Raw genomic sequence first — 25,037 nt, forward strand, 5'->3', positions numbered from 1 at the left:
TAAACATAATAGCCTAAATGTTTGTTTCACTTTTGTAAAAATTTAAATATGCATTTAATAAACCAAACAACACATTGTAATTCACATTCACAGAAAAAAAAGGTACGTTATAGGATTTATTACAGCATGTAAAGTCTCAAGATATATTAATAAAGCAACACATGTCCCTACACTAGTGTAAAAAAAAAAAAAAACCTTTTGTAGGGCACAAAAGTGTAACTGCTTGGGACTTCTTATTTGATTGGCTTATAGCTATGGCTTATAGTGAGGTGGGGCACATAGCCATGAAAGATTTTGAATTATTTATCTAGGTCACTAATTGTTTACTTTTTATGTTTAAATATTGATTTCACAAATGTAATAAACTGAGGCCTTAAAATTATGATCTAGGAAATTATATGGTTCGTTTAACCATTATGGTATTGTTTTACCCCATATATCTAATTTATTTATTTTGCTTTTCTCTTTTTTGCTTTTAGTTTATTTTTTTTTCTGAGTAGGCCTATGCATGATTAATAATTTAGTCTGTAAGGACTTTAAATATGTTAACATGCAATGTTCTTTTAAAATTTGATTGCAATAAAAAATTAAAAATTTAATAAAATGAAAGATTCTTTTAAAATGACCAGACATTAACTAGGTCACTTTCCCCCCCAAAATCCTTTAAAATAATTGTATCAATAATTTACATTTATTTAATCATTATGGACAATGCTTCATTTCATTTTCATATCAAATGTATTTTTTAAGGAGGAAGGAAAAGTTTACAATTTGGCTTATTATTAGTTAAGTTGGGCAATGGCGCCCCCTTGTGCTTCATGGACACTTCTACTTCATATTTATTAGTATTATTATTATGATAATAATAATACTAATACTAATTAAAGTTATATATTGATTAGTAATAAAAGTTATATATCGATTCACTAATTTGTAGTAATTTAGAAAAATAAAAATCTCTTTGTTCAGCGCACGTTTTATAAGTACGTGGAACAGGCTCGTTTATTGCACATTATTTTATGCTCGTATCAATGCAATGCTCACCCAGATATTGCATTAACGGGAGAATAAACGGTCTTCATTCAACGGTCCTGATCACGTTACCCCTCGCTTCCTCATTTTTGTACGAGCTAGAGCACAACATGAGTTTCTAAAGGCCTCCTCCCGCCCTTTTCCATTTGATTGACAAGCTCTACACCAATCAACGTAGAATATCCATTTACGTCACCAAGTTTCTGTTTTAGTGACAGCTTCCTCAGCAAATAGGCACGAAGCGAGGGTTTGCCGATCAAGGTCGCGGTAATGGCTTCCTAGGCAAGACTTACTTTGTTTATGCCGCTGTGGGGACGCTAGTAGCTGCGTTTAGTGTGCTTAATGTACATTATAATACAAATCTGCACGTTTTTGAAGAAAGCTCAGAATCTGACACCTTCGTACCGGGAGTTTCTCGCCGATGGGGCTGAGTTGTACGGCTGAATGAGGCTATCGCCTATGGTAGCGTAGAAGGATGAACTCAATCGCCGGTCGGGATCTCGCAGTGTCCGCTGGAGCTGTCAGCAGCAACCCCGGAGCAGCGTCCTCCAGAGTCCTGCATGTGGAGCTCACATCACAACAGGTAACGTTACACCTGCAGCTTCCAGCCTTATGTTCCATATGTGCGCGCGAATACCTAGCGGATCTTCTTGTGCATGTGTCACATGTCACCGGATGATCATAACACTGGGCCTCCATGTCCAGTCAAGCTCTGGTCCACATTTATGAATGCAGTGGGGTTTGAAATAGACATTTCGGAAGCAACTAATAAGACTGTGTGAATAAACAGAGCGCTGGCTTGTTCATGCCAGAAATATATACCAGAGCGGTTTCACAGTGTAGTGTAGTCTTGTCACTGTGGCTCTCCAAACTCAAAACACACACAAAATAGACCAGACAACGTCCTAACATTTATTATTCATGCTTAAAAGACTTTGAAACTGGCTAGGAAGGCAGTGGTGGTGCTGTCTTATGGAGTGAGCTGTGCTTATCTCAATTGCTCTGCAGCTTGACAGCACTGACTTAAATGACTGTAAATGATGTCATATTTACACATTGGCACGCATTGTTTGGGGGCTCTACAAAGAAAAACCCTTGTTATCAATGTTTGGTTCATTTGGTTTCATGTTACAGTCTATTATTGACATTTTAATGGTTTATAAAAAAATAATAATAAAAAAAACAGTTTTATAGTATGTATTTAAATTTTTTTTTGTTTATATTAACATATTAAAGATTTTTAAATTGTTGATGTAATGCTTGAGATTGCTGTTAGAGAGTAGTTGTGATTGTGTGTGTGTGTGTGTGTGTTGTAACAATTGCAATGGTGCAATGTTGCACAATACACACAGTGCACATACATGCCCTGAATCTGTCCTAACTGAGAGTATAGACCTCAGTTTTGTGGAATGATAGTCATGGCCTGCAGCAATCGTCTGTTTAATCACATCAATGGTTCCCGTGAAGTGTTTTGGGAATCGCAGGGTTTCCTGTTAAGCAGTGTCTGTTGATGACTTGGCATTCTGTGCAGAGAAATGTTGCATTACTTAATGCTGCAAACATGGGGCTGGAGTTATGTTTTAGCATGGCTTTAAGTAAAGAGCGGTTTCTTGCAGGAAGAACTCACTCTGAATCTTTGCTATATAATATAATACAATATATTAAATATAAAAAAAAAAAAATGTATAGACATAAATATGTACTGGTATAAACTGCAGCACATGAAAATATACTAATGGCAATGTGAATATTCTAAATCTAATATTGCCATTAGTATATTCCCATGTCCTGCTGCAATATATACCAGTAATATTGATGCTGTCAAATGCAGGTATAGAAGGATGCTCGTAATCACTGTATGTTTTGAGGGCTTCATTCAGAGAGTTGTATGATTAATTAAAATAAAACCGAAATTGTGATATGGCTCAAACACAACATGCACCAAACATGCAACAACTTGTAAAGAAAAGCACTTATATAAACTGCCTGTTGTAAAACAAAAGAAAACTTTAAAGGCTCCCTGCCCCAGACTTACAAACAAGCACAATAAACCTGAACTTTTTTTCTACAATCACATTTTTAATTGCAAATACAATTTTTATCAGAAATGAACATTCACATTGTTGAGAGCATCTGATTGGACAAAAGTCTATGTAGTGCAAGATGAGTCATCAGTATATATTTAGTCCATTTAAAAGAAAAATGGTCATCTTCACCCTTTATTCAAATATTATTAAATAATATTTGAACTCTTTTTGTCATAAATACCATAACCAAGTATAGTTTTTTTCTTCAATCATATTTTAAATAAATATAAAACAATTTACTCATATTTGATGGTTTAATCAAACTTCTAGGGTCATTAACATACCATATGGACATTGCTTTTGGCCACTATTGTATACAAGTTAATTTTACACGTAAAATAGCAAAGAAATGGTTTCAAACCTAGTAGACTTGAGTTGAAGGTACAATAGGTGATTCTCTAAAGAAACATTTTTATTATGCTGGTTGAAGTCTTAAAATCACTATGTTAAGTGGTCTAAATGTATTTTTATAAATATGTATAATCTGTGGAAGGCATAGGACCATAAACTGTTCGTTCAATCATTGCATTCGGTTCGAATGAAATTAAATGTGTGCCCTGTCAGTCACCTTGTGTTTGCATACCTTTGCGCAGCCTGTTCACGCAAACATCATACGTCATCAGCGCATTTCACGTACGCTGTGCAGACCGAGCAAGAATGGCAGGCAAATAGTTGTTTACGTTCGTTATTGTAGTACGGTTACTCACTGTAAGTACTGTAAAGTTTTCTCGCTGGTGAATGACTCATGATGTAATCCAGTAACGTTGTCTCTCTTTTGGTCTGTGCACGTGTTTAGGAGGAGGCGTGGCTTTGGACGGCGATTTGCAGGGAGGGTGGGTTCATATGCTTTCAATGCTAGCAGGCTAAAGTTAGCATTTCCCAGATCACCTATTGCACCTTTAAATGCCAAAGTCTTTCTTATGATGGTGATCTCTGGTGGCCTGTTGCATGAAGCTGAACAAATTCTTGAGTTTCAGAGTAGGTTTAGAGATGGACAAAACCATACAAATCAAACCTGGTTTAGATCAAGTTCATCAGGCTCACAACGCTCAATATAAACGCCCTCTGTCAACTCAGGTTTGATCCAGAGTTTGTGATTAACTCTGAAGACCAGAGTTTGCTCAGACTAATCTCAAATGTACCTGGGTAACAACTGAAACTGGCTTCGTGCAACTGGCCTCAGTTCTGCTTTTGTTAAAAATGGCATGACTGTTATCAGAAACACTGAAATGTGAAACCAAATGTGAAGTCCCTATCACATGATGTGGGTTGTTAGAGCTTGTCACACCTGTCTGAGGTTTATTTTACTGGAAATGGTTGTTATGACATCAATTTCTTTGGCAGTTACACAGTCACTTGTGACACTCTTATTGCCTGAGGCAATGTCTTAAAGGACCACTGTTATGGACTACAGATAACCTCGTTCACACCCTTGAACACCATTCATTTGTTTTGCGGCAGAAGAGCATTTTTTTTGTTCAATGTGATATGATTGATCAAATTCAGAATGAAGTCATGCTTGATGTTTCGATTTCATTTTAGCTGTTTGAAACAGCTGCAAAGTGCAAAATGCCTAATAAGGGAAAGCTGATCGTACGCTAGCTTGTTTGTTCCTGTGCTAATTAAGTAGCCCGTTAACCTACTAAAAATTACCATTCAACCTCTACGTTTCATAGTATGGGACAAACTAACCCTGGATATTCCTTAGTGTTTTGTTGTCTGAAACAAGACAGAAATGGGGGAAAAACTGAACAAAGTGTGGTGTTGTTCCTGTAGCTTCAATAATCCTGCGGGGCATCCCATGACTTAGATTTAGTATTTAATGCCTCACGGTCGGCACTGGAAATTCTTTGTGGCTGGTTGTGATGAAAGCTGGTCAGGTGAAGACTTTAGTGAGCTGAACTCTCAGATTAAGTGTTTCATTGAAACGGCTGTGGCCCTGTGCCTTAAATCTAGCCCTTGTGAATGGTACCTGGACTTTCTCTCCATCTCATTTTGTGTAGATTAGGATCACAAACTTGACGTATCTGTTATTTATTCATGACCTTAGTTTTTTTTTGTTCTTTTTGCAGTAGAGGTAGGCTATTTCATTATTGTGCTGACAGCACCCTGTACTTTACACAAGGGTTTTTAATGCCACAGAATCGCAATTATGATGATTATCCCTTTCTAAAATATAAAGAATAATGCTGTGTTTTTTCATGTATCTAGTGGTTGACCAATATATTGCCAATATCTGCCAATGTTTTTCAGCTTATACATTTTTCTGTTTGGCCGATGTTTTGGAATTAGAATTTTTATTTTGAAGCGCCAGCGCCTAAGCGTCCAGTTCCCATTCTCTGTCTTCATTAGTTTACCATCTCTGTTTAACAGTTCTGTCTAATAAATTATTCGATATTATTAGAGCTGTTAAACAAAGAAAGTAAATGGTAAATGAAAAAGTATCCTCATTTCACCCTCAAGTTGTTCCAAAATATATTTTGCCCAGAATGGCACCAAACTTCTACAGTAGTACAAATAGGTTCTGTGCTCATAAAACGAGGCATTGAAAAATTTAAATAACACTTACCTGATGGCTCATGCTACCGCTAACCCGGACGTCGAGGTCACTTCCGTTATTTGGGAAAAGCACATAAAAGTCCTGGCAGAAAGCGATGCATAAGGGTGTAGTGTAACGACGAATTATTGTTGACAACTTAGTGTTAACTTATTGTTGCAAACTGGTACTACCAACAAAATATAAGTACATTCCTGGAAATGGGCGTCGTTACACTACATCCTTTTACATGCTTTTCCCAAATAACGGAAGTGACCTCGTCGTCCGGGTTAGCGGTAGCATGAGCCATCAGGCAAGTGTTATTTAAATGCCTCGTTTTATGAGTACAGAACCTATTTGAACTACTGTAAAAGTTTGGTGCCATTCTGGGCATTATTAGTGGGGTAATTTACGGGATACATCCTTGGATCCATTAGCGCCTGCACTAAGCCATTCGGCTGATATCTCTAAATAAGCTCTAACTTTAATAATGTTCGACCAAGGGAAACAAAGCTTCTGGGGGGGGGGTGTTTGGCTCAAGGTCATGGTGCAAAGCACCCTAGGTTGATTTTACTCTGAACCATCCCTTTAAAACTCATCTTTGATCACCAAAATTACATATTTAAAAGTTTGTTCCTTGGAAAAAAAAATCTTCATGACTTAAAATAGCTTGAATGTAACTGTACACCTGTGTCTCATTTAGTATACGTGGTTCTATGAACATGCAAATTAGCCACCACTCACTTGCACCAGCTTAGAGATCCACTCATTGATGATCATTGACGTGATTGGTTACGAGGTAGTTTGTGAAGTCAGAAACACCAGCGATTTCAAACTGCGTTTTTGAGTCTGTCGTTGGTTCACTGCAGTTTTAAGGAGAAAATACTCAGCAATGGTGTTGACTTATGAATTTGACCACATAGACATATAAACAACATTAAAAGCTTGATTTACACCACAGGGGTACTGTAAGAATTAGTGGACTAGTTGTTCAGGCAACATCCCTTCTGCGATCATATCATAGGCCTTTCTTGTTATCTCCTTTTTAACCAAAACTCTTACATGGTAAACCTTTCCATGCCGACTCCTTTTTTCCCCCTTGGCTCCTTCAAAGCAGTGGATTTGTGCCCAATGTGCAGCAGTGATGCCATGTTTCGGTCAGGGTGGGGGACTTGGATTTAAAGTGACGTGAGACTCACAATGATGTTTTGTGCCTGTGTGTTGGTCTGTTCCTGTTCACTGTCAGTTGATGGAAAATGGAGAACTGCAAAACATTCAGAATTTAGCGCGTTCAAGATGACATCACCTAGTCAGAAAAAATCGTGAGAAATATCTGAGATATGTCATGATGTATTCCCAAATGCCGCTTAAATGGCACTCTCAAAAAACCATCGTACACACGTTACTTTGAAAGATTAAATCTTTACTGTTTGATTACATGAAAGTGTGTTCCCGATGAGTACGCATTGATGTACAGCTTATGAAAGTAGCAAAGTATATTTGAAAGGCATCTTTAAAAAAATGTGATTGTCTTTCTCACTAAATGTCTTTCTCTCTTTGTCCCAACAGAGGCGTTTACGTCACTTGCGGAGCATAGCAGCCCGTAACATTGTGAACAAGAATGGCTCTCCTCTGCTTGACACTTACTTCAGCCTTCACCTCTGCCAGGAAGAACGGATATCACGAGGTGACTGATGCTAGCTGAGCTTGCTGGTACTCTCGGACTGTTTGCTTAATTTAGTACTTAAAGCTGCAGTGCGTAATTTCTGTGTCATAAGTGACACCAAACAAAATCGCAGAAATTGACTGTTTTCAAATTTTTTTTCCAAACATTCACCCTGTCTTCCATATCAAGGAGATGGCCCAAACCCTAAAGTCACGCTATTGGTTAAGCTGTTGTCGGGCTGTTCGGACTGCTCAAATAAACAGTACAATGTTTTGATTGCAACTTAGTGTTTACACTTCACACGTTCTGGGACATCAACCTACGATTTGTGTACTTGGTAATTTCTGTGTATTTTGCAGTTATGCAAAGCAGCTTTAAACTAATGAGAATTTTCTCAAAATGAATGGCCTTTTTTAGCATTTATTTGAAATAGAAATCTTTTGTAACATTACAAGTGTCTTTACTGTCACTTTTGATCAAATGAATGTGTCCTTGCTGAATAAACATTTTAATTTCTTGAAAAAAAAAACGATTGAATTTTAGTGTGTAAGTCACTCTGGATTTAAAAGCTTTTGGATGACTTCTAACTTGCTTCTTTTCCTTTTCCAGATTTTTATAAGAGTGAAGTCATCCGAGACTCATTGGTGAGTGCTTTTGTTTTCATTGGTGTTTGGTCATGCGATTTAATGCTTATTATTTCAAATTTGTGAAATGGTAGACAGCATATCAAAGCTTAGTAGCGTGGTGTAGCTTAACATGTTATAGCGTCGCATATCATATGTTCTTCTACTGTAGGATAATAAAAGTGAATGTCTTTTTAGTTGATTCACCAATGTCCTTAATAGCCTCATGTGACTGCTGAAAAATTAACAATGGTAGCAATAGCTTTCATAGTTAATTTATTACTGTTAAACCATAATAAATATGGGATCTTTGAACAGTTTAATACACTTTCAGAATCTTTCTGTCATATTTATTTTGTCATTTTATCTTATTTATTAATATTTGTGGATGCCTTTGGCAGAAATTTTGGTTACCATAGTACATTACTGCGAATTGATTAAAGGATTAATTGGATCTTAAAGATGAGGTATGTCATTATTTTATGCTAAAATACAAACAAAGAACTTTGAAGATTATGGCTTTGTGGTTACAAATAATGTTCCCTCTAATTTGTTTTCTTGCTGAGCTAAACTTTTTTTTGCCACCTGAGCAAAAACATTCTTTATACCTGACCTGTACAGCGTACGTAGAAACACAATGGTTTGTAACTTTTAACTTGAATGTGCCATTTCTATTTTACTTGACCCTTGATGTAACTTATTGGTTTTAAATAATATGTTTGAAAACAATCAGTTAATTAAGAAGTCACTGAATGAAGCACATTTTAGGTTACCTGAGAATTTTTTGTTTTACAGTGCTGTTTACTGTACCGGTCTTTACCAAGAAATTCTATAAAAAATCATTTACAAAATCTTCTGCTGGACAGTTCAATTCTTTAAAATAACGTATGAAAAAAATTAAGCTGTTACACTGACATGGTTTGGTAACCATAAAGTGTTTTTGCACAGTCAATTACTGGCTACAGACAGCATTAAACCATAAAAATTAAATGATTGTTTATTGCTTATGAATTACCAATATTTTCTTTACCATGGGGTTTCAAACTTTTTAATAGCAAGGAGCCCTAAACAATACCCTTGTGAGATAAATTCTTTATTAGGCTTATAATATAATAAAATATAGACCTAATATAATATAATATAATATAAAATAATATAAAAACGAATTGAAGTATTTGAAGTGATTTAAAGGCAGGGTAGGTAGGATTTATTAAAAATTAAAGATCCAAATTTGTTAAAACTTTCTATATATATCAATACATAATTAAAATGTAAGAACTCTGAAAAAAAGAGTATAAAAATCAAGTGACTCTAGACCGTTTAATCTGTATTAAACACAGCTCATTATTTCGATTCGGGACGAATCAAAGGATTGGCTTAGGCGACTGTCACTCTCTCGCAACCATGGCAACCACCCTTTTGCCACACAGCACCTGCCCACTTGCGCGCGACCGTTTGATTTGAGGAGTGCGAGAGGCACGGAACCTGATCACACCTCCGTCCAGTAGATGGCGGTAATGCACTATGTTTGCAAGCTGCCAATAAAATCTATCGAAGAAAAAGAAGAAGGCACTGAACCTAGGAATACCAAAACAATGGCAGAGAAAGAGCAATCTAAATTTACAGTACCGGCATATGCAGTTAGTGAAGGCAAACCAGGCAAAAAAATGCCCCTTCCCCTCCGCTTGTCTCAGGTAAATAATGCGTCCTCTAGCTCAGCGGTCGGAGTCGCGCGTTCATGTGTTTTGGGGGCGTGGCTTTGGAAGAAGCACAGAAATGAGGGGGTGGAGTGAATGGAAATAATGAGATGTCTTTAAAACAGTCGTGAGAGGTCTACAGACACTCGATTTTGATACTTTCTTTTTCAGAGTACTTACATTTTAATTATGTATTGATATGTACATAAAGTTTAAACAAATTTGAAAAATAAATTTTTTTGACCATTTCTACCTACCCTGCCTTTAATATATCAGATTCAGCACGTGTGCAGCTTAGAGGGAATATTGGTTACAAACAATCTGTCCGACAACAGCAGCAGTGGCTCAACCAATGTTGCGAGTTTGGGCGTGGAACTATCTGTTTGACCAATCAATGCCAGATGGGGAGGTAAATGGGGAAACCTGTTTGAAAATAGTCATTTTTTGGTGCTGGTAGTGCAGAAATGACACACTTGACCTATTCATTTTATTGCAGATATCAACAGCAGGTGCCATCATATTTAGTCATAATAAGAGTTGTAATCATACTAAAAGAAGACTGACCTAGAGTAGATCTGGCAGTGTATGTAAAAAGGCAATGTCCTCAAAACCAAAAGATTCAGGACTTCATCTTTACACATATGGCAAATCTACACAAAAAGGCTTTGCTACAGCTCCCAGCAGCACTGCGTCATTTACTGATATAAAACAGGTTTGCTAAATGGACTTTTTTTGGGGTCACACCGGCAACCTTTTACTTTTGAAACAATTCCTTATTTTAGTTCGCCAAGAAGGCCTCCGAGCCACTAGAACGGATGTGGCTTCCTTCATTGACGACTGGAAAGCGGTTTAACAACTGTGTGGTCACTCTGTCCGAGCCTCTAATTCTGTTGAAAAACATTGACGCATGGCAACTGCTAAAATAAGAAGAGAATAATAACACAACACCCAAAAGCAAATGATCGTCAGTAATGTGATTTATACAGACACGATTAAAGGCTCTGTTGTTTTCCGTTACTCTGACTGTAATGGACGTTTTGATGATAATAGTGATATGAAATATTGTAGGCTATGACTAATGTATTTATTAGTGTTTTCACATGAGATGACACCCTAAAAAAGACAAGTTTATAGCTGGAGGGCTGTTCTTGTGTTATTCTGGGTGTGCTTTTCTCTCTATTTATGGAGTAGGCAGAGCTGTATTGAATGCAGTTGTTTATTATTACATTTACAAAACGATGATCATGTAAGTGTAATATAATGGAGAGTGGTCTGTAATTTTATTTTCTCTGCTTGTCCTCAATGTCATATCTTTGACCGTGATGAATTGATTCAGAGCTCTGATTCACAGCGTCATCATCACTCAAAATGTGAAGTGTCCATGCGGCACTTTTTATGCATTGAAACGTTTTAGAAAAAATATGTAGTTAAATATTGCTTTTATTAGGGCTGAACGATTTTGGAAAATAATCTAATTGCGATTTAGTTTTACCAATATTGCGATTGCGATTTAATATGCGATTTATTTTTTAAGCTCTTTATCTTTTCTATTATTCAACAAAAACAAAGCAATAAATCATTGTAAAATAGGGAAGGGAATCTTTAGGCACCTCATGAGCCGATCAATTTTTTTTCTTTAATTGATCTTATTAATAAAACTTAAAATATTTAATTACATAATTATAAGTAGGCCTACTTATAATAATTACACATTAAAAAACTAAATTAATACAGTTACATGTTAATAATTGTAACAAATATAGCTTCAAAACAAATAATAAAGAGGGGAAACAAATATTACAAACAATGACAATCACGTGACCAGACTGTAATCGCAGCTTTGCGGTTAAAAAAAATCACATTTCATCATATCGCGATATCATCGCAAATGCAATTAATCATTCAGCCCTAGTTTTTATTACTATATATTGCCATATTGATTTAGTCTAAAAGTATTTCTATATATATACGGTACTTATTTATACAAACAAAGTCTATATACAGAGTACACACACACACACGGTTTCACAGACAAAGCTTAAGCCTATTCCCAGACTAAAATACATGTTTGAGCTGTTTTACCTGAAAATAACTTGCAATGACATATCTTAAAAAAATGTCAGTGCCATTGTTTTGTCTCAGGATGCACACCAGTAATGTTTTTGTGTGGAAGGCATTTTTTGATAAAAAAGCATTAGGCTGCTTAAATATCCTAATTTAACTGGCCTAGTCCTTGCTTAAGCCAACCCCTGTCTGGGAAACCGGGCCATCTTTTGTGAATTAATGAATATCATCCATCCATATATATGAATATATATGTGTATGTGTGAGATGTATATGTGTATTCAAACACGCTAAAAATCTTACAGATTCTGCAAAGACTATTTTAATGAGCTCAAATGTAACTGGTACTGTTTTGTCAGACACACAAAATCTTTTCTTCTTTAACCTCTAACCTTCTTGCCCCTCTCTGCCTCCTTTTTTGTTTCTTCATTTCCCTTCCTTTCTGGCCTTCCTGTACGTCCTTCCGGTCTTTCGTGCAATCATGCCTCCTCTGGTGGTCATGGTGATGGCTGTTTTCAGTGTTTTGTATTTATTTCTGCTGACCTAGTCACTGCGATGGCAGTTTTGTCAGCTGCACGTCCTCTTGGAGAAAGACCCTCTTTAGCCTCCAGACTGTATGACGGGACAGTTTTGGAAATCTGTTTCTGCTGTTAGTCTTTGAAAGCTTGCCGTGCTGCGTCATTGACTGTGCTGAGAGGCCACACTTATGCATTATTAATAAAATCGACATGTCTAACAGCCTTAATTGCTGGTCTATTGGATCATATATTGGCTGCATTTTTGGCTGTATTAGTTTATTAATGCCCAAGCAAGATCTGCTAGCAGAGATGTTACTCACAAAGTACCCTGCAGGGTCGAAAATTAACACGGCCATCCGCACGCACGCACTTTATTTACATTACAACGTGAGGTACACAAAGGTAACACTACATTACAATGTGAGGTACACAAAGCTGCGCTCTTGTGAAAACTCTGCAATGAATCTTTTATTGACATCTTTGTTGTATGAAGGTAAATCAGTAGCAAAACTCGAGAGCACGTAGATTTGAATTTGAGAACTTGTACAATAAATATTGGTACTTGTACATGAACATTTACACTCACAGCTCCAATGTGAAAACCTGTAAAATAAAAATCTGAAGGTGAATGTTAAAATTTGCACTCGCATACAATAGTCACAAACCTGTATTCTGAATCTGAAGCTGCAGACAAGTAGACACAAATGTGTAAAATGCCATTCACAGAAATACAACGACAGACACAAACTTGTAATATATATTTTGCGTTTAATCTTACGTCCACATGCGCAGTACTACCTCAATTAGGCACGTGCAACTTCTCAAATCTGTCACTGCAATTTCAAATTTCGCGCCTTGACTTTTGCTACTCTTTTCGCGATATATCAGGTGCAAAACTAACTTGTGCACTTGAAACTCAGAGGCGGTGAGAGAGAAAGGGGGCGGGAGGAGGGGGGTCAAAGGAGTCGTTTTATTGGTTGGCACCTAGCCAATGAAATGGGACTTCGATGATGTCACGAAACCCGCGTGCACTGAAACGCTAACATGGCTTAATGCAATGCATTAGACTGATATTAAAAGAAATAAACGATATTATCAAACTCAGTAAACACAATGCTAATAATGCATACTACAGAAAAGCAGATGAGCACAGAATATGAACGCAACGCGTTTAATTGAGACAGTGGTATTAAAAGACCAAACTCAGGAAACACCATACAAACAAAGCACACAGAAAAGCAATTGAGCACAGAATATGATCGCAACGCGTTTAATTGTACGTTTTCCTCCCATAGAAAACCAAGAAAACGCTTAATGAGGCTTAATGGAGTTAAGTTATAAACAGTTATAAAATAAAAAAACAATAACAAAAAACACATAATTCGTTACATTATTAATAAAACACAGGCAGCAAGTTTATTTGCACTGAACACACATTTGCTTTCTTTCGTCATATTCTGTGCTCATCTGCTATTCTGTAGTATGCATTATTAGCATTGTGTTTACTGAGTTTGATAATATCGTTTATTTCTTTTAATATCAGTCTAATGCATTGCATTAAGCTATGTTAGCGTTTCAGTGCACGCGGGTTTCGTGACATCATCAAAGTCCCATTTCATTGGCTAGGTGCCAACCAATAAAACGGCTCCTTTGACCCCCCCTCCTCCCGCCCCCCCTTTCTCTCTCACCGCCTCTGAGTTTCAAGTGCACAAGTTAGTTTTGCACCTGATATATCGCGAAAAGAGTAGCAAAAGTCAAGGCGCGAAATTTGAAATTGCAGTGACAGATTTGAGAAGTTGCACGTGCCTAATTGAGGAAGTACCGCGAATGTGAATGTAAGATTAAACGCAAAATATATATTACAAGTTTGTGTCTGTCGTTGTATTTCTGTGAATGGCATTTTACACATTTGTGTCTACTTGTCTGCAGCTTCAGATTCAGAATACAGGTTTGTGACTATTGTATGCGAGTGCAAATTTCAACATTCAACTTCAGATTTTTATTTTACAGGTTTTCACATTGGAGCTGTGAGTGTAAATGTTCATGTACAAGTACCAATATTTATTGTACAAGTTCTCAAATTCACATCTACGTGCTCTCGAGTTTTGCTACTGATTTACCTTCATATTGTTGGTTATAATGGAAGGATTCGCGTTTTGAGCAGTGTTGAGCAGATTCTGTCTAATTAAACATATCTGACTGGCCATTGCCTTCACACGCTTAACAGATATGTCTGTGATTGGCTACAAAAATTGTAAAAATAAATGCACTTAAAGCAACTGGCTATAAACCCTGCTCCTGCTAATTTTTTGCTTGTATATTTTTCAGAACCCGACATGGCGGAGCTTAGATTTTGCCATGCTGCCGGACCTCCTGGACATGTCTGTGTCGTGTTTTGTGGTGAGAATATGGGGTGGGAGGGAAGAACAATACCAACTGCTTATTGAGTGGAAGGTCAACCTAGATGGGCTCAGATACACAGGACAACAGGTGAGTAGTCAAATATATATATATTCAAACTTGCCTCTCTTGCTTTCCTTTTAGTTACCATCCATTTATCTAACCATCTAGTTTCCTGAAGTGTTTTGTTCTAAGATTTTATTTAACTTTTATGAGGGATTTCTTTTTTTTAAGTGCCCCTATTATGCTATTTTAAAGTTTCCTAATGTTGTTTTGGAGTGTCCTACAACAGGTTTACATGCATCAAAGGTCAAAAAACTGTTTAATTTTCTCATAATATACATTTGCACATCTCAATGATTCTCTAACGACTCCTCAGATGAATCAGTCTCTCTAAATCCCTCCTTTCCGCGAGCTACTCTGCTCTGATTGGCCAGACAGCTCAGTCTGTTGTGATTGGTCTGCCGTGTGCAGTGTGCGCGTCAGAAACCAAAATGCCCATTGCCATAACAACGTCAGCTCTGCTTGTCCTGAGAGGCTTCCTTCACCGTAAACTAAAGACCGTAACGAACAATGACGTCGATTTTTACCATATCAATCCTAGCGCGAGTCCGATGATGAAACACTGGAAGAACTAGTTATTCAACCCGAACCTCCATTGCAAGGACAACTCGAGCAGGACGTTTCTCAGGGATACACTACTCAGTTTGAGGCACATTATGAGATGTTGCGACTGTTGCAATTCCTCACCATCAGCATTAACAAGTGCATGTCCATCAACAAACCCGTTATTTTACTTGTACTTATTTATTTACAGAGTATTTTTCTAATTTATTGCGGTGAACATATGGAAACTGTATCAATAAACAGTGCATACATTAGCCGAGCTCTAGCGTGAATGATTGATGTAACATAAACGGTGGTAAAAACAAATCTTGCTCCATGCTTAATGTTTCCTCAAAGTAGCGAGAACGACTGACAATCTGCATTAATAAACACAGCTATAGGTAATAGTGGCCCACAACTGATTAGCAGAAGTATTTCAGTAAGACCGTAATAATGTGAGTTAACCAGTTAGCAGGAGACCTACACAATATAAAACTCAAAACTAAGTATTTTGAACACCATCTTTCAAGAGCAAGCGGTTTGCGAATCCTGCATTGAACTCAGTAAAGCAGTCGTCAGTAAAATAAAGGGATCACAGCAAAAGTTTAGGATTATACTGCTGTGATATCGTGGTAAAGATGAATTTTAACCACTGATTCTTCACATGCTCGTCCTTGGGCAGTGAAAAAAACTGACTTTACCTTCACATTGTAGAGCAACAGCGTCTTCTCCACATGATGCTATCCAGTATCCACAGGAATCAGCTGCAGTGTTTGAGGGTTCAAGTTTTCCCTGGTGTCTGCGCACGCAATAAGTGAGCGGGCAATATGCTAATATTTCGTCTTGACGTCACAACGAAACGGCTTATGACTCGTTTGAAAAACGATTCATTTCATTGACTCAAGAGTCGACTTTTACTTTTGAAAGACAATAACTTTATATACGGTGCACTTTTAGATTTAAAACTTTGCAGGATGTTTTCATTCGCTTAGAGCTGTTACACACTACATGAAAGGTCATTTTCAAAAATCGATAATAGGGGCACTTTAAATATGTTTCGAATTCTTGAGTAACATTCCAAGTACAATATGTATAAAATCACTTTTATATTAAGTTTATGTTGAGTAATTGTAGTAGCAATAATAATTATAATATTTATTATTATATTTCACTGTAAAAAAAAAATTGGAATTTTCTGGAAAAGGTATTTCCTGCAGAAAAGTTTACGGACATATTTTCTTAAACCCTAAAACACAACGCAATGCATAAATCAAAATATGGGTAAAACACCTGTGAAAAATCTATATGGAAAATTCCTTCATATAAGGCTGTACATTAAGTAATTATAATTATTATATATATATTTTATATATAATTAAATTTATATATATATATATATATGTGTATATGTATGTAAATTCTGCTTCAGGTTCACATCACATCCCAAAAATCCTTTAACATTTCTCTTTTCTCTCCTTCTCTTTTTTTTTTCAGATTCGCTCTAGAAATCCAAATGAGATCATCTTTGGACTGAACGATGGCTACTATGCAGCTGAGTTTGATCAGAAGGTATTGTTCAAACTCTCGGAATGGGTTCCAAAATAAATTCCAGGCTATCTTCAAACCTTGTCATCTATCAGAGCTCGAATTCACTTATATCTCTTGGGTTTTTCAATCTGTAGAATCTTTCATATGGTAAGAAGACACTCTTTGTGAAGCTCATGGACTGTTTTCTTTCCCACAGGAGAATTCTGACAAGAAGAAGAACAGTTTGCTCCAGGTGGACCAGAGCTCTGTCAGAAACTCCTACAGTGTTTTCTCTTTACTGAGGTGAGAGAAGACTCAATGGAACATATCATGGAAAAAAAGGCCTTTTTACCTTTATTTTACTTTAACATTCACAATTCAATGCAATTAAATACTAAAATCCTTCAAAAGTGTAGAGTATGGCCATTTCGAATGTCCAATTGCCATATATAATAAAAATGAAGACCTCTTTTGATTAATAATACATCTGCAGTACTTTGACTGTATTGACACATCGCTGACTATTGGGAAAAGAATTGGAATTTCATTCCTACAGGACTAGCATTTGCTCTTAACATATGTTCAGCTCCAATTGTAAAGTTCCTCAGTTACTTTCCAGAATTGTATTATCTTCCCTTTTGAGACCCAGAAGCAGTTCTCATCATCAAGAAAAGTTCCTTTCCTTGTCCGCCAGATAGCGCTCTGTGTTTTTTTTCTCTTTCAAATTGGACCCCTGCTGCAGGGTGGCGTCTCGTTCTTCAGCCAAAGATGACTGATGTTTTTGCAGTCTTGGATAACCGTAATCCTTGGATAAAAGACCTGATGGATGAGGAGAGCAGGAAATTAAGGAAGAAAAATTAGTCCACCTTGTCATGGTATTGGCAGACCTCTCCAAACCCATTGAAGCTGAATGTTGGCTCAATGTTCTGCTGTAGCTTCTTTGCAGCACTAGATGGCAACAGCTCTCTGCTAATACCAATGTGTTTTGTAATGTAACACAACCTGAGAGAAAGGAGGCACTTTGGAGAGTGTTAAATAACTGACACACTTCCCATATTTATCCCATCAAATTACATTCATTCGTTTTCCCGAACCTTCATTCATACGCACCTCAATGGCCATGTGCATATTTTGTTGTGTGGAATGTAGGGCAGTTCCTCAGAGCTGTGCTGTACTTGGGTGATATAGAGTTAGCTGGAAGCTGCTGCTCACTACGTGCGATGGTGTTTGTGAGTCTCTTGGTAGTCTTGATTATGAGTCTGTGCAATATCTTGGCTTCGGCCTGAGGTGGGCCCATGTCTTGGCCGAAATTCCGAAATCTTATGCATAGGCCGCATATTTGTATACACACACACCGACTGACAGAAACATGCATGGGATACATTATTCTAGCTTTTTTGTAATTCTTATGGACTTCTTTCTTTTTTTGCTTTTTGAGGATATTTGTGTGGAAAATGAACAATGGCAGAAAAAAAATGATGCTTCGTTCCAAGGGATGGGAATTACAAATTTAACAATTCCTCTTAACAATTCCAGTACCTTAACAATTCTTTTAGTACTTTATATAGATAGATGGATAGATAGATAGATAGATAGATAGATAGATAGATAGATAGATAGATAGATAGATAGATAGATAGATAGATCATTTAAAACCATTCTTGAAAAGGGTGTTTACACAGGCTTTTTAATGACTTTACAGTCTTTTTAGAGGCAGCATAAATGCAATCCATTCATTGGCCTTAAATATATATTAAACAACAATACTAAATAAATAAAAAATGGTAACATTTCATTCATTTATTTTATAAAATACCACTGACAAACTGCACAATGTGGTAAAAGAACAGATTCATTAGTGTCATTCATTTGGAAGTCGGACTACACTGGCTTGTGTCTTATTAAAAAGAACCAGTTCATAAGAGTCATCTTTCTATAATTGGACTAAACTTGTCTGTTTTGTAATTTGATTCATTGTAAAATTCCGTTATAATTGGATTTGCGTTTGTTTTGCCGTCGATATTCTGTTTGTTTGTAAGTTAGACGGACAGAAATAAAGAGAGAAGAAACGGTTGGTGTGTAAAGTCTGTATAGCTCTTGGCAAAAACTCCTTGTGTTCCGGGTTGAATGGGCGGATGGCGGCGGTTGTTATCAGCACTGAGGAAACATTTGATTTGATTGACAGTGCTGTGTTGTCAGCGATTAACTCACCCTGACGATCTTTAAGTAGGAATAATACAGAGAGGAAAAGAGGAAAAACAAGAAATCAGAGTAGTTAGTCTTCTAATAAAATGAATCATTAATCTGAAGAGAAATGTTTCCTCTGCATGTGCGATTTATGCTACACTAGGGTGGGCAGCCCGTCCGTCATGCTATAACGGGCCACTCGTGGGAAAAAAAGTGTGATTCGGTGATCTAAATCAGTCTAAGTTGTCAGGAGTTGTTGTTAGGGGTGTTTTCTTTTGCATTTGTTTTATGACTGTGTGTTAGTGGGCCAAAAGTAACTTTTTGTCTTTGGAAAAGGTGTTTGCTGTTTCTCCTGGTTCTTTGGTTCTTGGTTCCTTCCCGTATTTTCTTATACAGGAAATGTTCTCAGCGAGGCTTACGCAAGCCAAAGGAAATTCCTGCTTGCGTATGAATTCAACTTTTTATCTCCCATCACCCCTCTCAGCTGGTTCACACTGGGAATAATCAACACTTGCTTTCGAAATCCTGTTTCAGTGCAAAGAACTGTCATAACTAGACTAGTCTTCTTTGTAGCATGACTAAATCTAGTTTATATTTTTAAATATTTAATATTTCACCCAAGAATCATAGTGTATTTTTTTTTCTGTGGAATATTTTGAGAGAGCTATTCCTTTAAGATTCACTCAAAATAATTTGAAAGCATTTCCCCTTCTTTTTAAAGATCGATTCGCCTCACTCTCCCATCAATAAAGTAGCAAGTGAAAAACAGTGGCGGCGTTGTACGGCAAAGTTCAGGGAGTAGAGTGTGACCCGGTGGTTGCTGCGGCGATAAGCCTTTCCTGCTTTTAGCGCCTTTCAACAGGTCGACGGGTCGTACGCTCCCCCGCCGAAGGGCATAGTTCTGGACCGGATTATCGGGTACGGCTTTAACAGCTGGGTTCATGCTAGCCCCTCAAAACCCTAAAGCAACAACCTTCAGGACCGGTAATGCCTGCCATGCCTTACGGAAAAACAAACTCGCCCTTAATCTCCGCATCGCCCGGCTGAAAATGGATGCTGGTGTTTTGGTCTCTCAGGGCTTTGTGGGAGGCTGTGGTAATAATAGTGTAGAGAAGGCATGAGGGGATATTGGAGCCCTGCTTATAGAGAAGCTTTAATAAAGGGATAAAGTGCATCAGCATCTCTCCATCACCTTCTACAAGCCCTGTACACATTGAAGCTCTTTTTCAGAACCTAGTAAGCTGCCTTATTGCCTACACTGATCAAAAGTTTGCGATCAGTAAATAAATAAATGAATACTTTTATTCAGCAAGGACATGTACAATTTATCAAAAGTGAGGGTAGTCAAGACATTTATAATGACACAATGAATTCTATTTCAAATAAGTCTTTCTATTTGTCAAAGAATCCTGAATAAAATCATGGTTTCCACAAAAATAATAATATTAATATTATATATCATATATTTATAATTAATTAATAGAACTATTTTCAACATTGATGATAAATGTTTCTTGAGCACTAAATCAGTAGCCTATATTTAGAATGATTTCTGAAGGATCATGTGAACTTGTACAAATAGATCAAATTGATTTCAATGTAAAGAACGTCTCCCTTATCTGACACACTCAGTTCAGTTTATGGAGCTCTTTCCCAATGAGCTGATGATCTGAATCAGGTGTGTTAAATAAAGACGACACCTCCCTTTCTGTCTTTCATTTTTGACCTTCATGTTTAAAGGTGCAGTATGCAATATTGACAGCTAGAGGTTGAAATAATGACTGCAGAGTTCTACCCTGGGGTGTCGAAATACTATTGGGTAAATTGGCAGGGTGCGGTATCGCCACAGACCAAAACAAAAACACATTCCGACACGGGACGCACATTATTGTTTTTTTGGGGGTATTTTTTGGTAACAAATTATGATATTTTTATGCTTTAGTACGGTCAAAAGAATTATATACATCACTTTTAATCTGGGTTCATGTAGACTGCTTTCATTTAGGGTTCCACATGTGATTAGTTCTTTAGCATGCGCTGTAGAGTCGAATGTGTGCTTAATGTGTTTCACCGTCTGTTTGGTTGGATGACTATAATGTTTTGATACAAATTTATGTTAGTCTCATCATGAAGCACAGTCCCAAAGCTGTTATAATCTAACTCGCCACGGATTGCAGCACTACAGAAGACTGCTGAATGTACTGAGAGACACTGATGTAAGGGTCAGCCGAACTTGAATTCCTTGCTTGCCGTGAGCTGGAGGGCCTGATCGTTTTCAGGCCTGAAAACAGCAGATCTGCAAGCTTACATGATCTAAGCTGCAGATCTAACTCGTACAGCTGGATTTGTCAGAAAGAAGTTTTCCTTTTGAAAAGACATTGTTACAGAATGCATGGTTAAATGAATGCTTTTTGGCTCACACTAAGGAGCTGGCCTTGTTTGTTTGATTAATCACCATGGTAGTGATTCTTCATGGCATGTCATTTTTGAAAACAGGCATTTTCCATGAAAAAATATGTTTTAAACGGTAACTTTGGTAACTGTGGAAAGGTTGAGCTTGACAAATATAGACATTTATTTTGTACACTAGCTTTTCTCGCTATGTTAATTTAGCATTAAATAATAGGTCATCAAATTAGGAAGAGTACCTAGGTGTTTTAGTTTTTGCTCGAAAGAACATGGATTTGTATTTTTATAGTTGTAAAAAAAAGAGAATAATGGACACCAGGTTGTACCCTATTGTTTGTAATCTAGACCCAAATTTAACCATGTGCTGTAGATTTTTAAATTTAGTCACTTGTTCTTTGTGCGATGAACGTTTTTTTCGTGTGCCAACTCAATTTGGATAGTACAGTAGAGATCCACAAGCTGAACTTGAACTAGGTTGCCCGAAGCAGCCAGAAGTCTTTTGATTCCGAGCAATAAAACCTTTTTTGTGAAGGATATTTGGACACAGGTTTAAAATATGCTGCGAGTTTTTTGTAAGCACGACCAATTGTCCAATTCTCCCCTCACAGGCTGTTTTATCTTAAAAGGACATGGGATTTGAAGCTAGCAAAGAGAGTAATGAGCACCAATTTTAATCCTTTTGGTCGTAATCCCGAAGTGCCAACAAGCAAAACACAAGAATTCACACCCTCAGACTTAAATTTTACCCCGGTTGAGCCAAGATATCCATTAAACTGTTTTTGAGCAAAAATGAGCACAGATGATGTCATGGCGAGGTGTCAAAACGATTGGTCGTCTCTCGGCAAAGACCAGGCAGGAATGTCAGCGCCCAAAATATTTCCATGGTGCACAATCTTATCTGTTCCCTTCAGTACTGGAGACAATGGCGAGTTCTGAGGTGTGTGGAGACGGAGGCGTGTGTTGACATTCTCCTGGTCTGAGCAGCAGGTAGGGGTCCACTGTAGATAGTTGCGTGTTTGTTTTCTTTTCCGTTCAGGCTCACATCCCTTCGAGGTTGTTTGCACTCTAGATTTTTCCGTGTCGTGTCACTTGTTCATTGTGCAATAAAAGTGTTTTTGTTTCTTTTTTTTGTGAAGGATATTTGGACGCAGGTTAACAGATGTGATGTGTTTTCATAAGCATGACCCAGTATGTTTGATTCCTTTGCACAGGCTGCACACATTATCTTTGATTTATGTACTGCGAGTGTAATTATTAGCCTGCAGTGAAATCCATATCGATCAGTGACACTTCAGGTATAATCATACCAGTGCAATGAGTGCAATGCGTTTTGGGGAAACAACTTTTTGAGTGTAACATTTAAGCATTCGTTTATACTGGATCTAAGTGTTCTTTTAGGGAAATTACACATGATATGCATGCAGGTCTGTGGCTTTGGCAGTTGTGTGTTGTGTTTGACTGAGTGTGTGTGTGTGTGTGTGTGTGTGTGTGTGTGTGTGTGTGTGTGTGTGTGTGTGTGTGTGTGTGTGTGTGTGTGTGTGTGTGTGTGTGTGTGTGACCCGTATCTCCAGGAGGGAAAGAGGACGTGAAGGAATTGCAAAGACAACAGAAGACTGGCTGTCACCTGATATAAGGGCATTTATCAGCATTTATCCAAACATAAAAAGAGACAGAAAACATTTTTCATCCCTTCATTTTGTAGATACCAACCAGACAGACTGTATTTCATTTCCTTTCTTTGTCTTTTCCACTCACATTCATACACACACGAAGCGATCCGTGGAATGTTCCATTGAAGCGGTTGCTTAAAATTGAAAGGTCAAATGATATGAAGGCCATTCTATGAAACGGGTGATTTTTAAAAGTAAATTTTTGTAAAATTTATTTTGTTTTTATCTGATGCATAAATGTTAATAAATTGCATTGAGCTTCTCAAGCTAAATTATTATTAAGTATTAAATAAATATAAAAAATAATTGGTTATAAATAATATAAAATTAATATTATTATAAAACTATCATTTGTTAGATAAAATATAAAGGATATATAAATAAAAGAGCATGCTAACTTTTAATCAAAGCTTTTTTAATCAAAATGTGCATATTTGCTAATATAGCCCACACTTTGACAACTAATTGAAATATAAATTACATACAAATATAAAAATACTGAAAAAAATTATATATATATATATATATATATTAGGGGTGTGACGAGACGCTTACTCCACGAGACGAGACGAGACACGAGATTGGGTTCACGAGAACGAGACAAGACGAGATTTTTACACAATTTTTAAGAAATCCTTAATGATGAAATATATGAATGGAAAATAGTCTTTTATTCAACTGAAAATCACAAAATGCAAAACAAGTTAGGTGCATTTTGAAATCAACTTGTAATGAATGCTATTTTACTTCTATTTTAATGAATTCTATGCAGTAAAGGACATGCAAACACTGCAAAATGTTTTGCTATAAACTCTACTGTCTGGCTTCTCCCCTGTACGATTTCACATGAGAAATCTAACTCCTTTCCACAAATCGAACATAAAGAAAAATAAAACAGTATAAATAAAATAAATATAAATAACTGAAATAACACTTTAAATGCAAACAGTAAGTGTGTATCCATAATCAAAGTACTGCTCTCCCAAAACTACAAGTTCAAACAGAAACAATTTTTTTTTTTCAAGCATGAAAAAGAGATAAAATTAACTACACAGAACAGACTAAGATTTTGGTCATGTTCTTTTTCAAGAATATAAGCATGTCGACGATTTCTGGCAGCATTTGAGACCTTTGGACAGTAGCTAACTAGGGCTGCACGATATGAGGAAAAGCTGCGATGTGCGATAACATTGTTTAATATTGCGATGTCGATATGACTTGTGATATGTGAATGTTAGCTATACTGTTCCCATGTCTTAGTGCTTTAATATGTTCTTTGCGTGATAGGTCAAATGTTTATTACCTGCCTGGTTCAGATTACACTATTTTAGCGCGATTTTGGCACGATCCGTTTCGTGGAGATTCGTAAAGGACAACGGGCGTCGGGACGCAAGATTCGATCGTTTCATTTCGAATAGTGTGTCAAAGTGGGCGACAACCTACGCGTCTGCGATGCTCCAGGACATCATGACAGAAAGACTAGCATGTTTAACTTTAACGGTCTTCCACGACGGGTTGAGTGTGAGCGTGAGTGAGTCGAGTGAGAGTGCGAGCAACAGTGAGTGTCCGTGTGTGCGCCCGCCAGTGAGCGTGTGTGTGTGTGTGTTCGCGCGCGAGTGAGTGAGCGAGGGACAGTGAGTGTGTGTGTGTGCGCGGAGTGTGTGTGTGTGTGTGATTGGCCCGGCACACAAATGATTTAAAAGTGGCAGGGGCATCTTCAATAGGCTACTAATTTCACCCTCACTCACGAGACAAAGTTTTACCTCGACGAGAAATCTCGTCACGTTTTAATCTCGCGAGATCTCGTAACACGAGATCTCGTCACACCCCTAATATATATTAAAATAGCACTGTTACAGCCAGGAGAAGTTGGTAAAGACAAAGAAAAAGCTAAAAACAAAATTTATGTTTACAAAAATTCTTTAACAAGTCATTATTTACAGTTACCCATCATGAGATGAGAAGACAAAGAAGACAGTAACTTTTTTTTATTATTTTTTTTTTTATGTTTGTTT

General features: G+C 37.1%; 1 protein-coding gene across 1 annotated transcript in view; it reads left to right on the forward strand.

The window, feature by feature from the left end:
• The first annotated feature begins 1,264 nt into the window (after positions 1–1,264).
• uvrag (UV radiation resistance associated gene) overlaps positions 1,265–25,037 on the forward strand; it is a 111,110-nt gene continuing 87,337 nt past the window's right edge. The window contains exons 1-6 of the mRNA XM_084400485.1: positions 1,265–1,615; positions 7,225–7,342; positions 7,931–7,965; positions 14,552–14,713; positions 16,724–16,798; positions 16,974–17,059. Of these exons, the coding sequence (XP_084256611.1) occupies positions 1,508–1,615; positions 7,225–7,342; positions 7,931–7,965; positions 14,552–14,713; positions 16,724–16,798; positions 16,974–17,059 (584 nt within the window). The 5' untranslated portion in view covers positions 1,265–1,507. The remainder of the gene's footprint in view (positions 1,616–7,224; positions 7,343–7,930; positions 7,966–14,551; positions 14,714–16,723; positions 16,799–16,973; positions 17,060–25,037) is intronic.

This window comes from Rutilus rutilus, assembly GCF_951802725.1.
Source record: "Rutilus rutilus genome assembly, chromosome: 25".
Lineage (NCBI taxonomy): Eukaryota > Metazoa > Chordata > Actinopteri > Cypriniformes > Leuciscidae > Rutilus > Rutilus rutilus.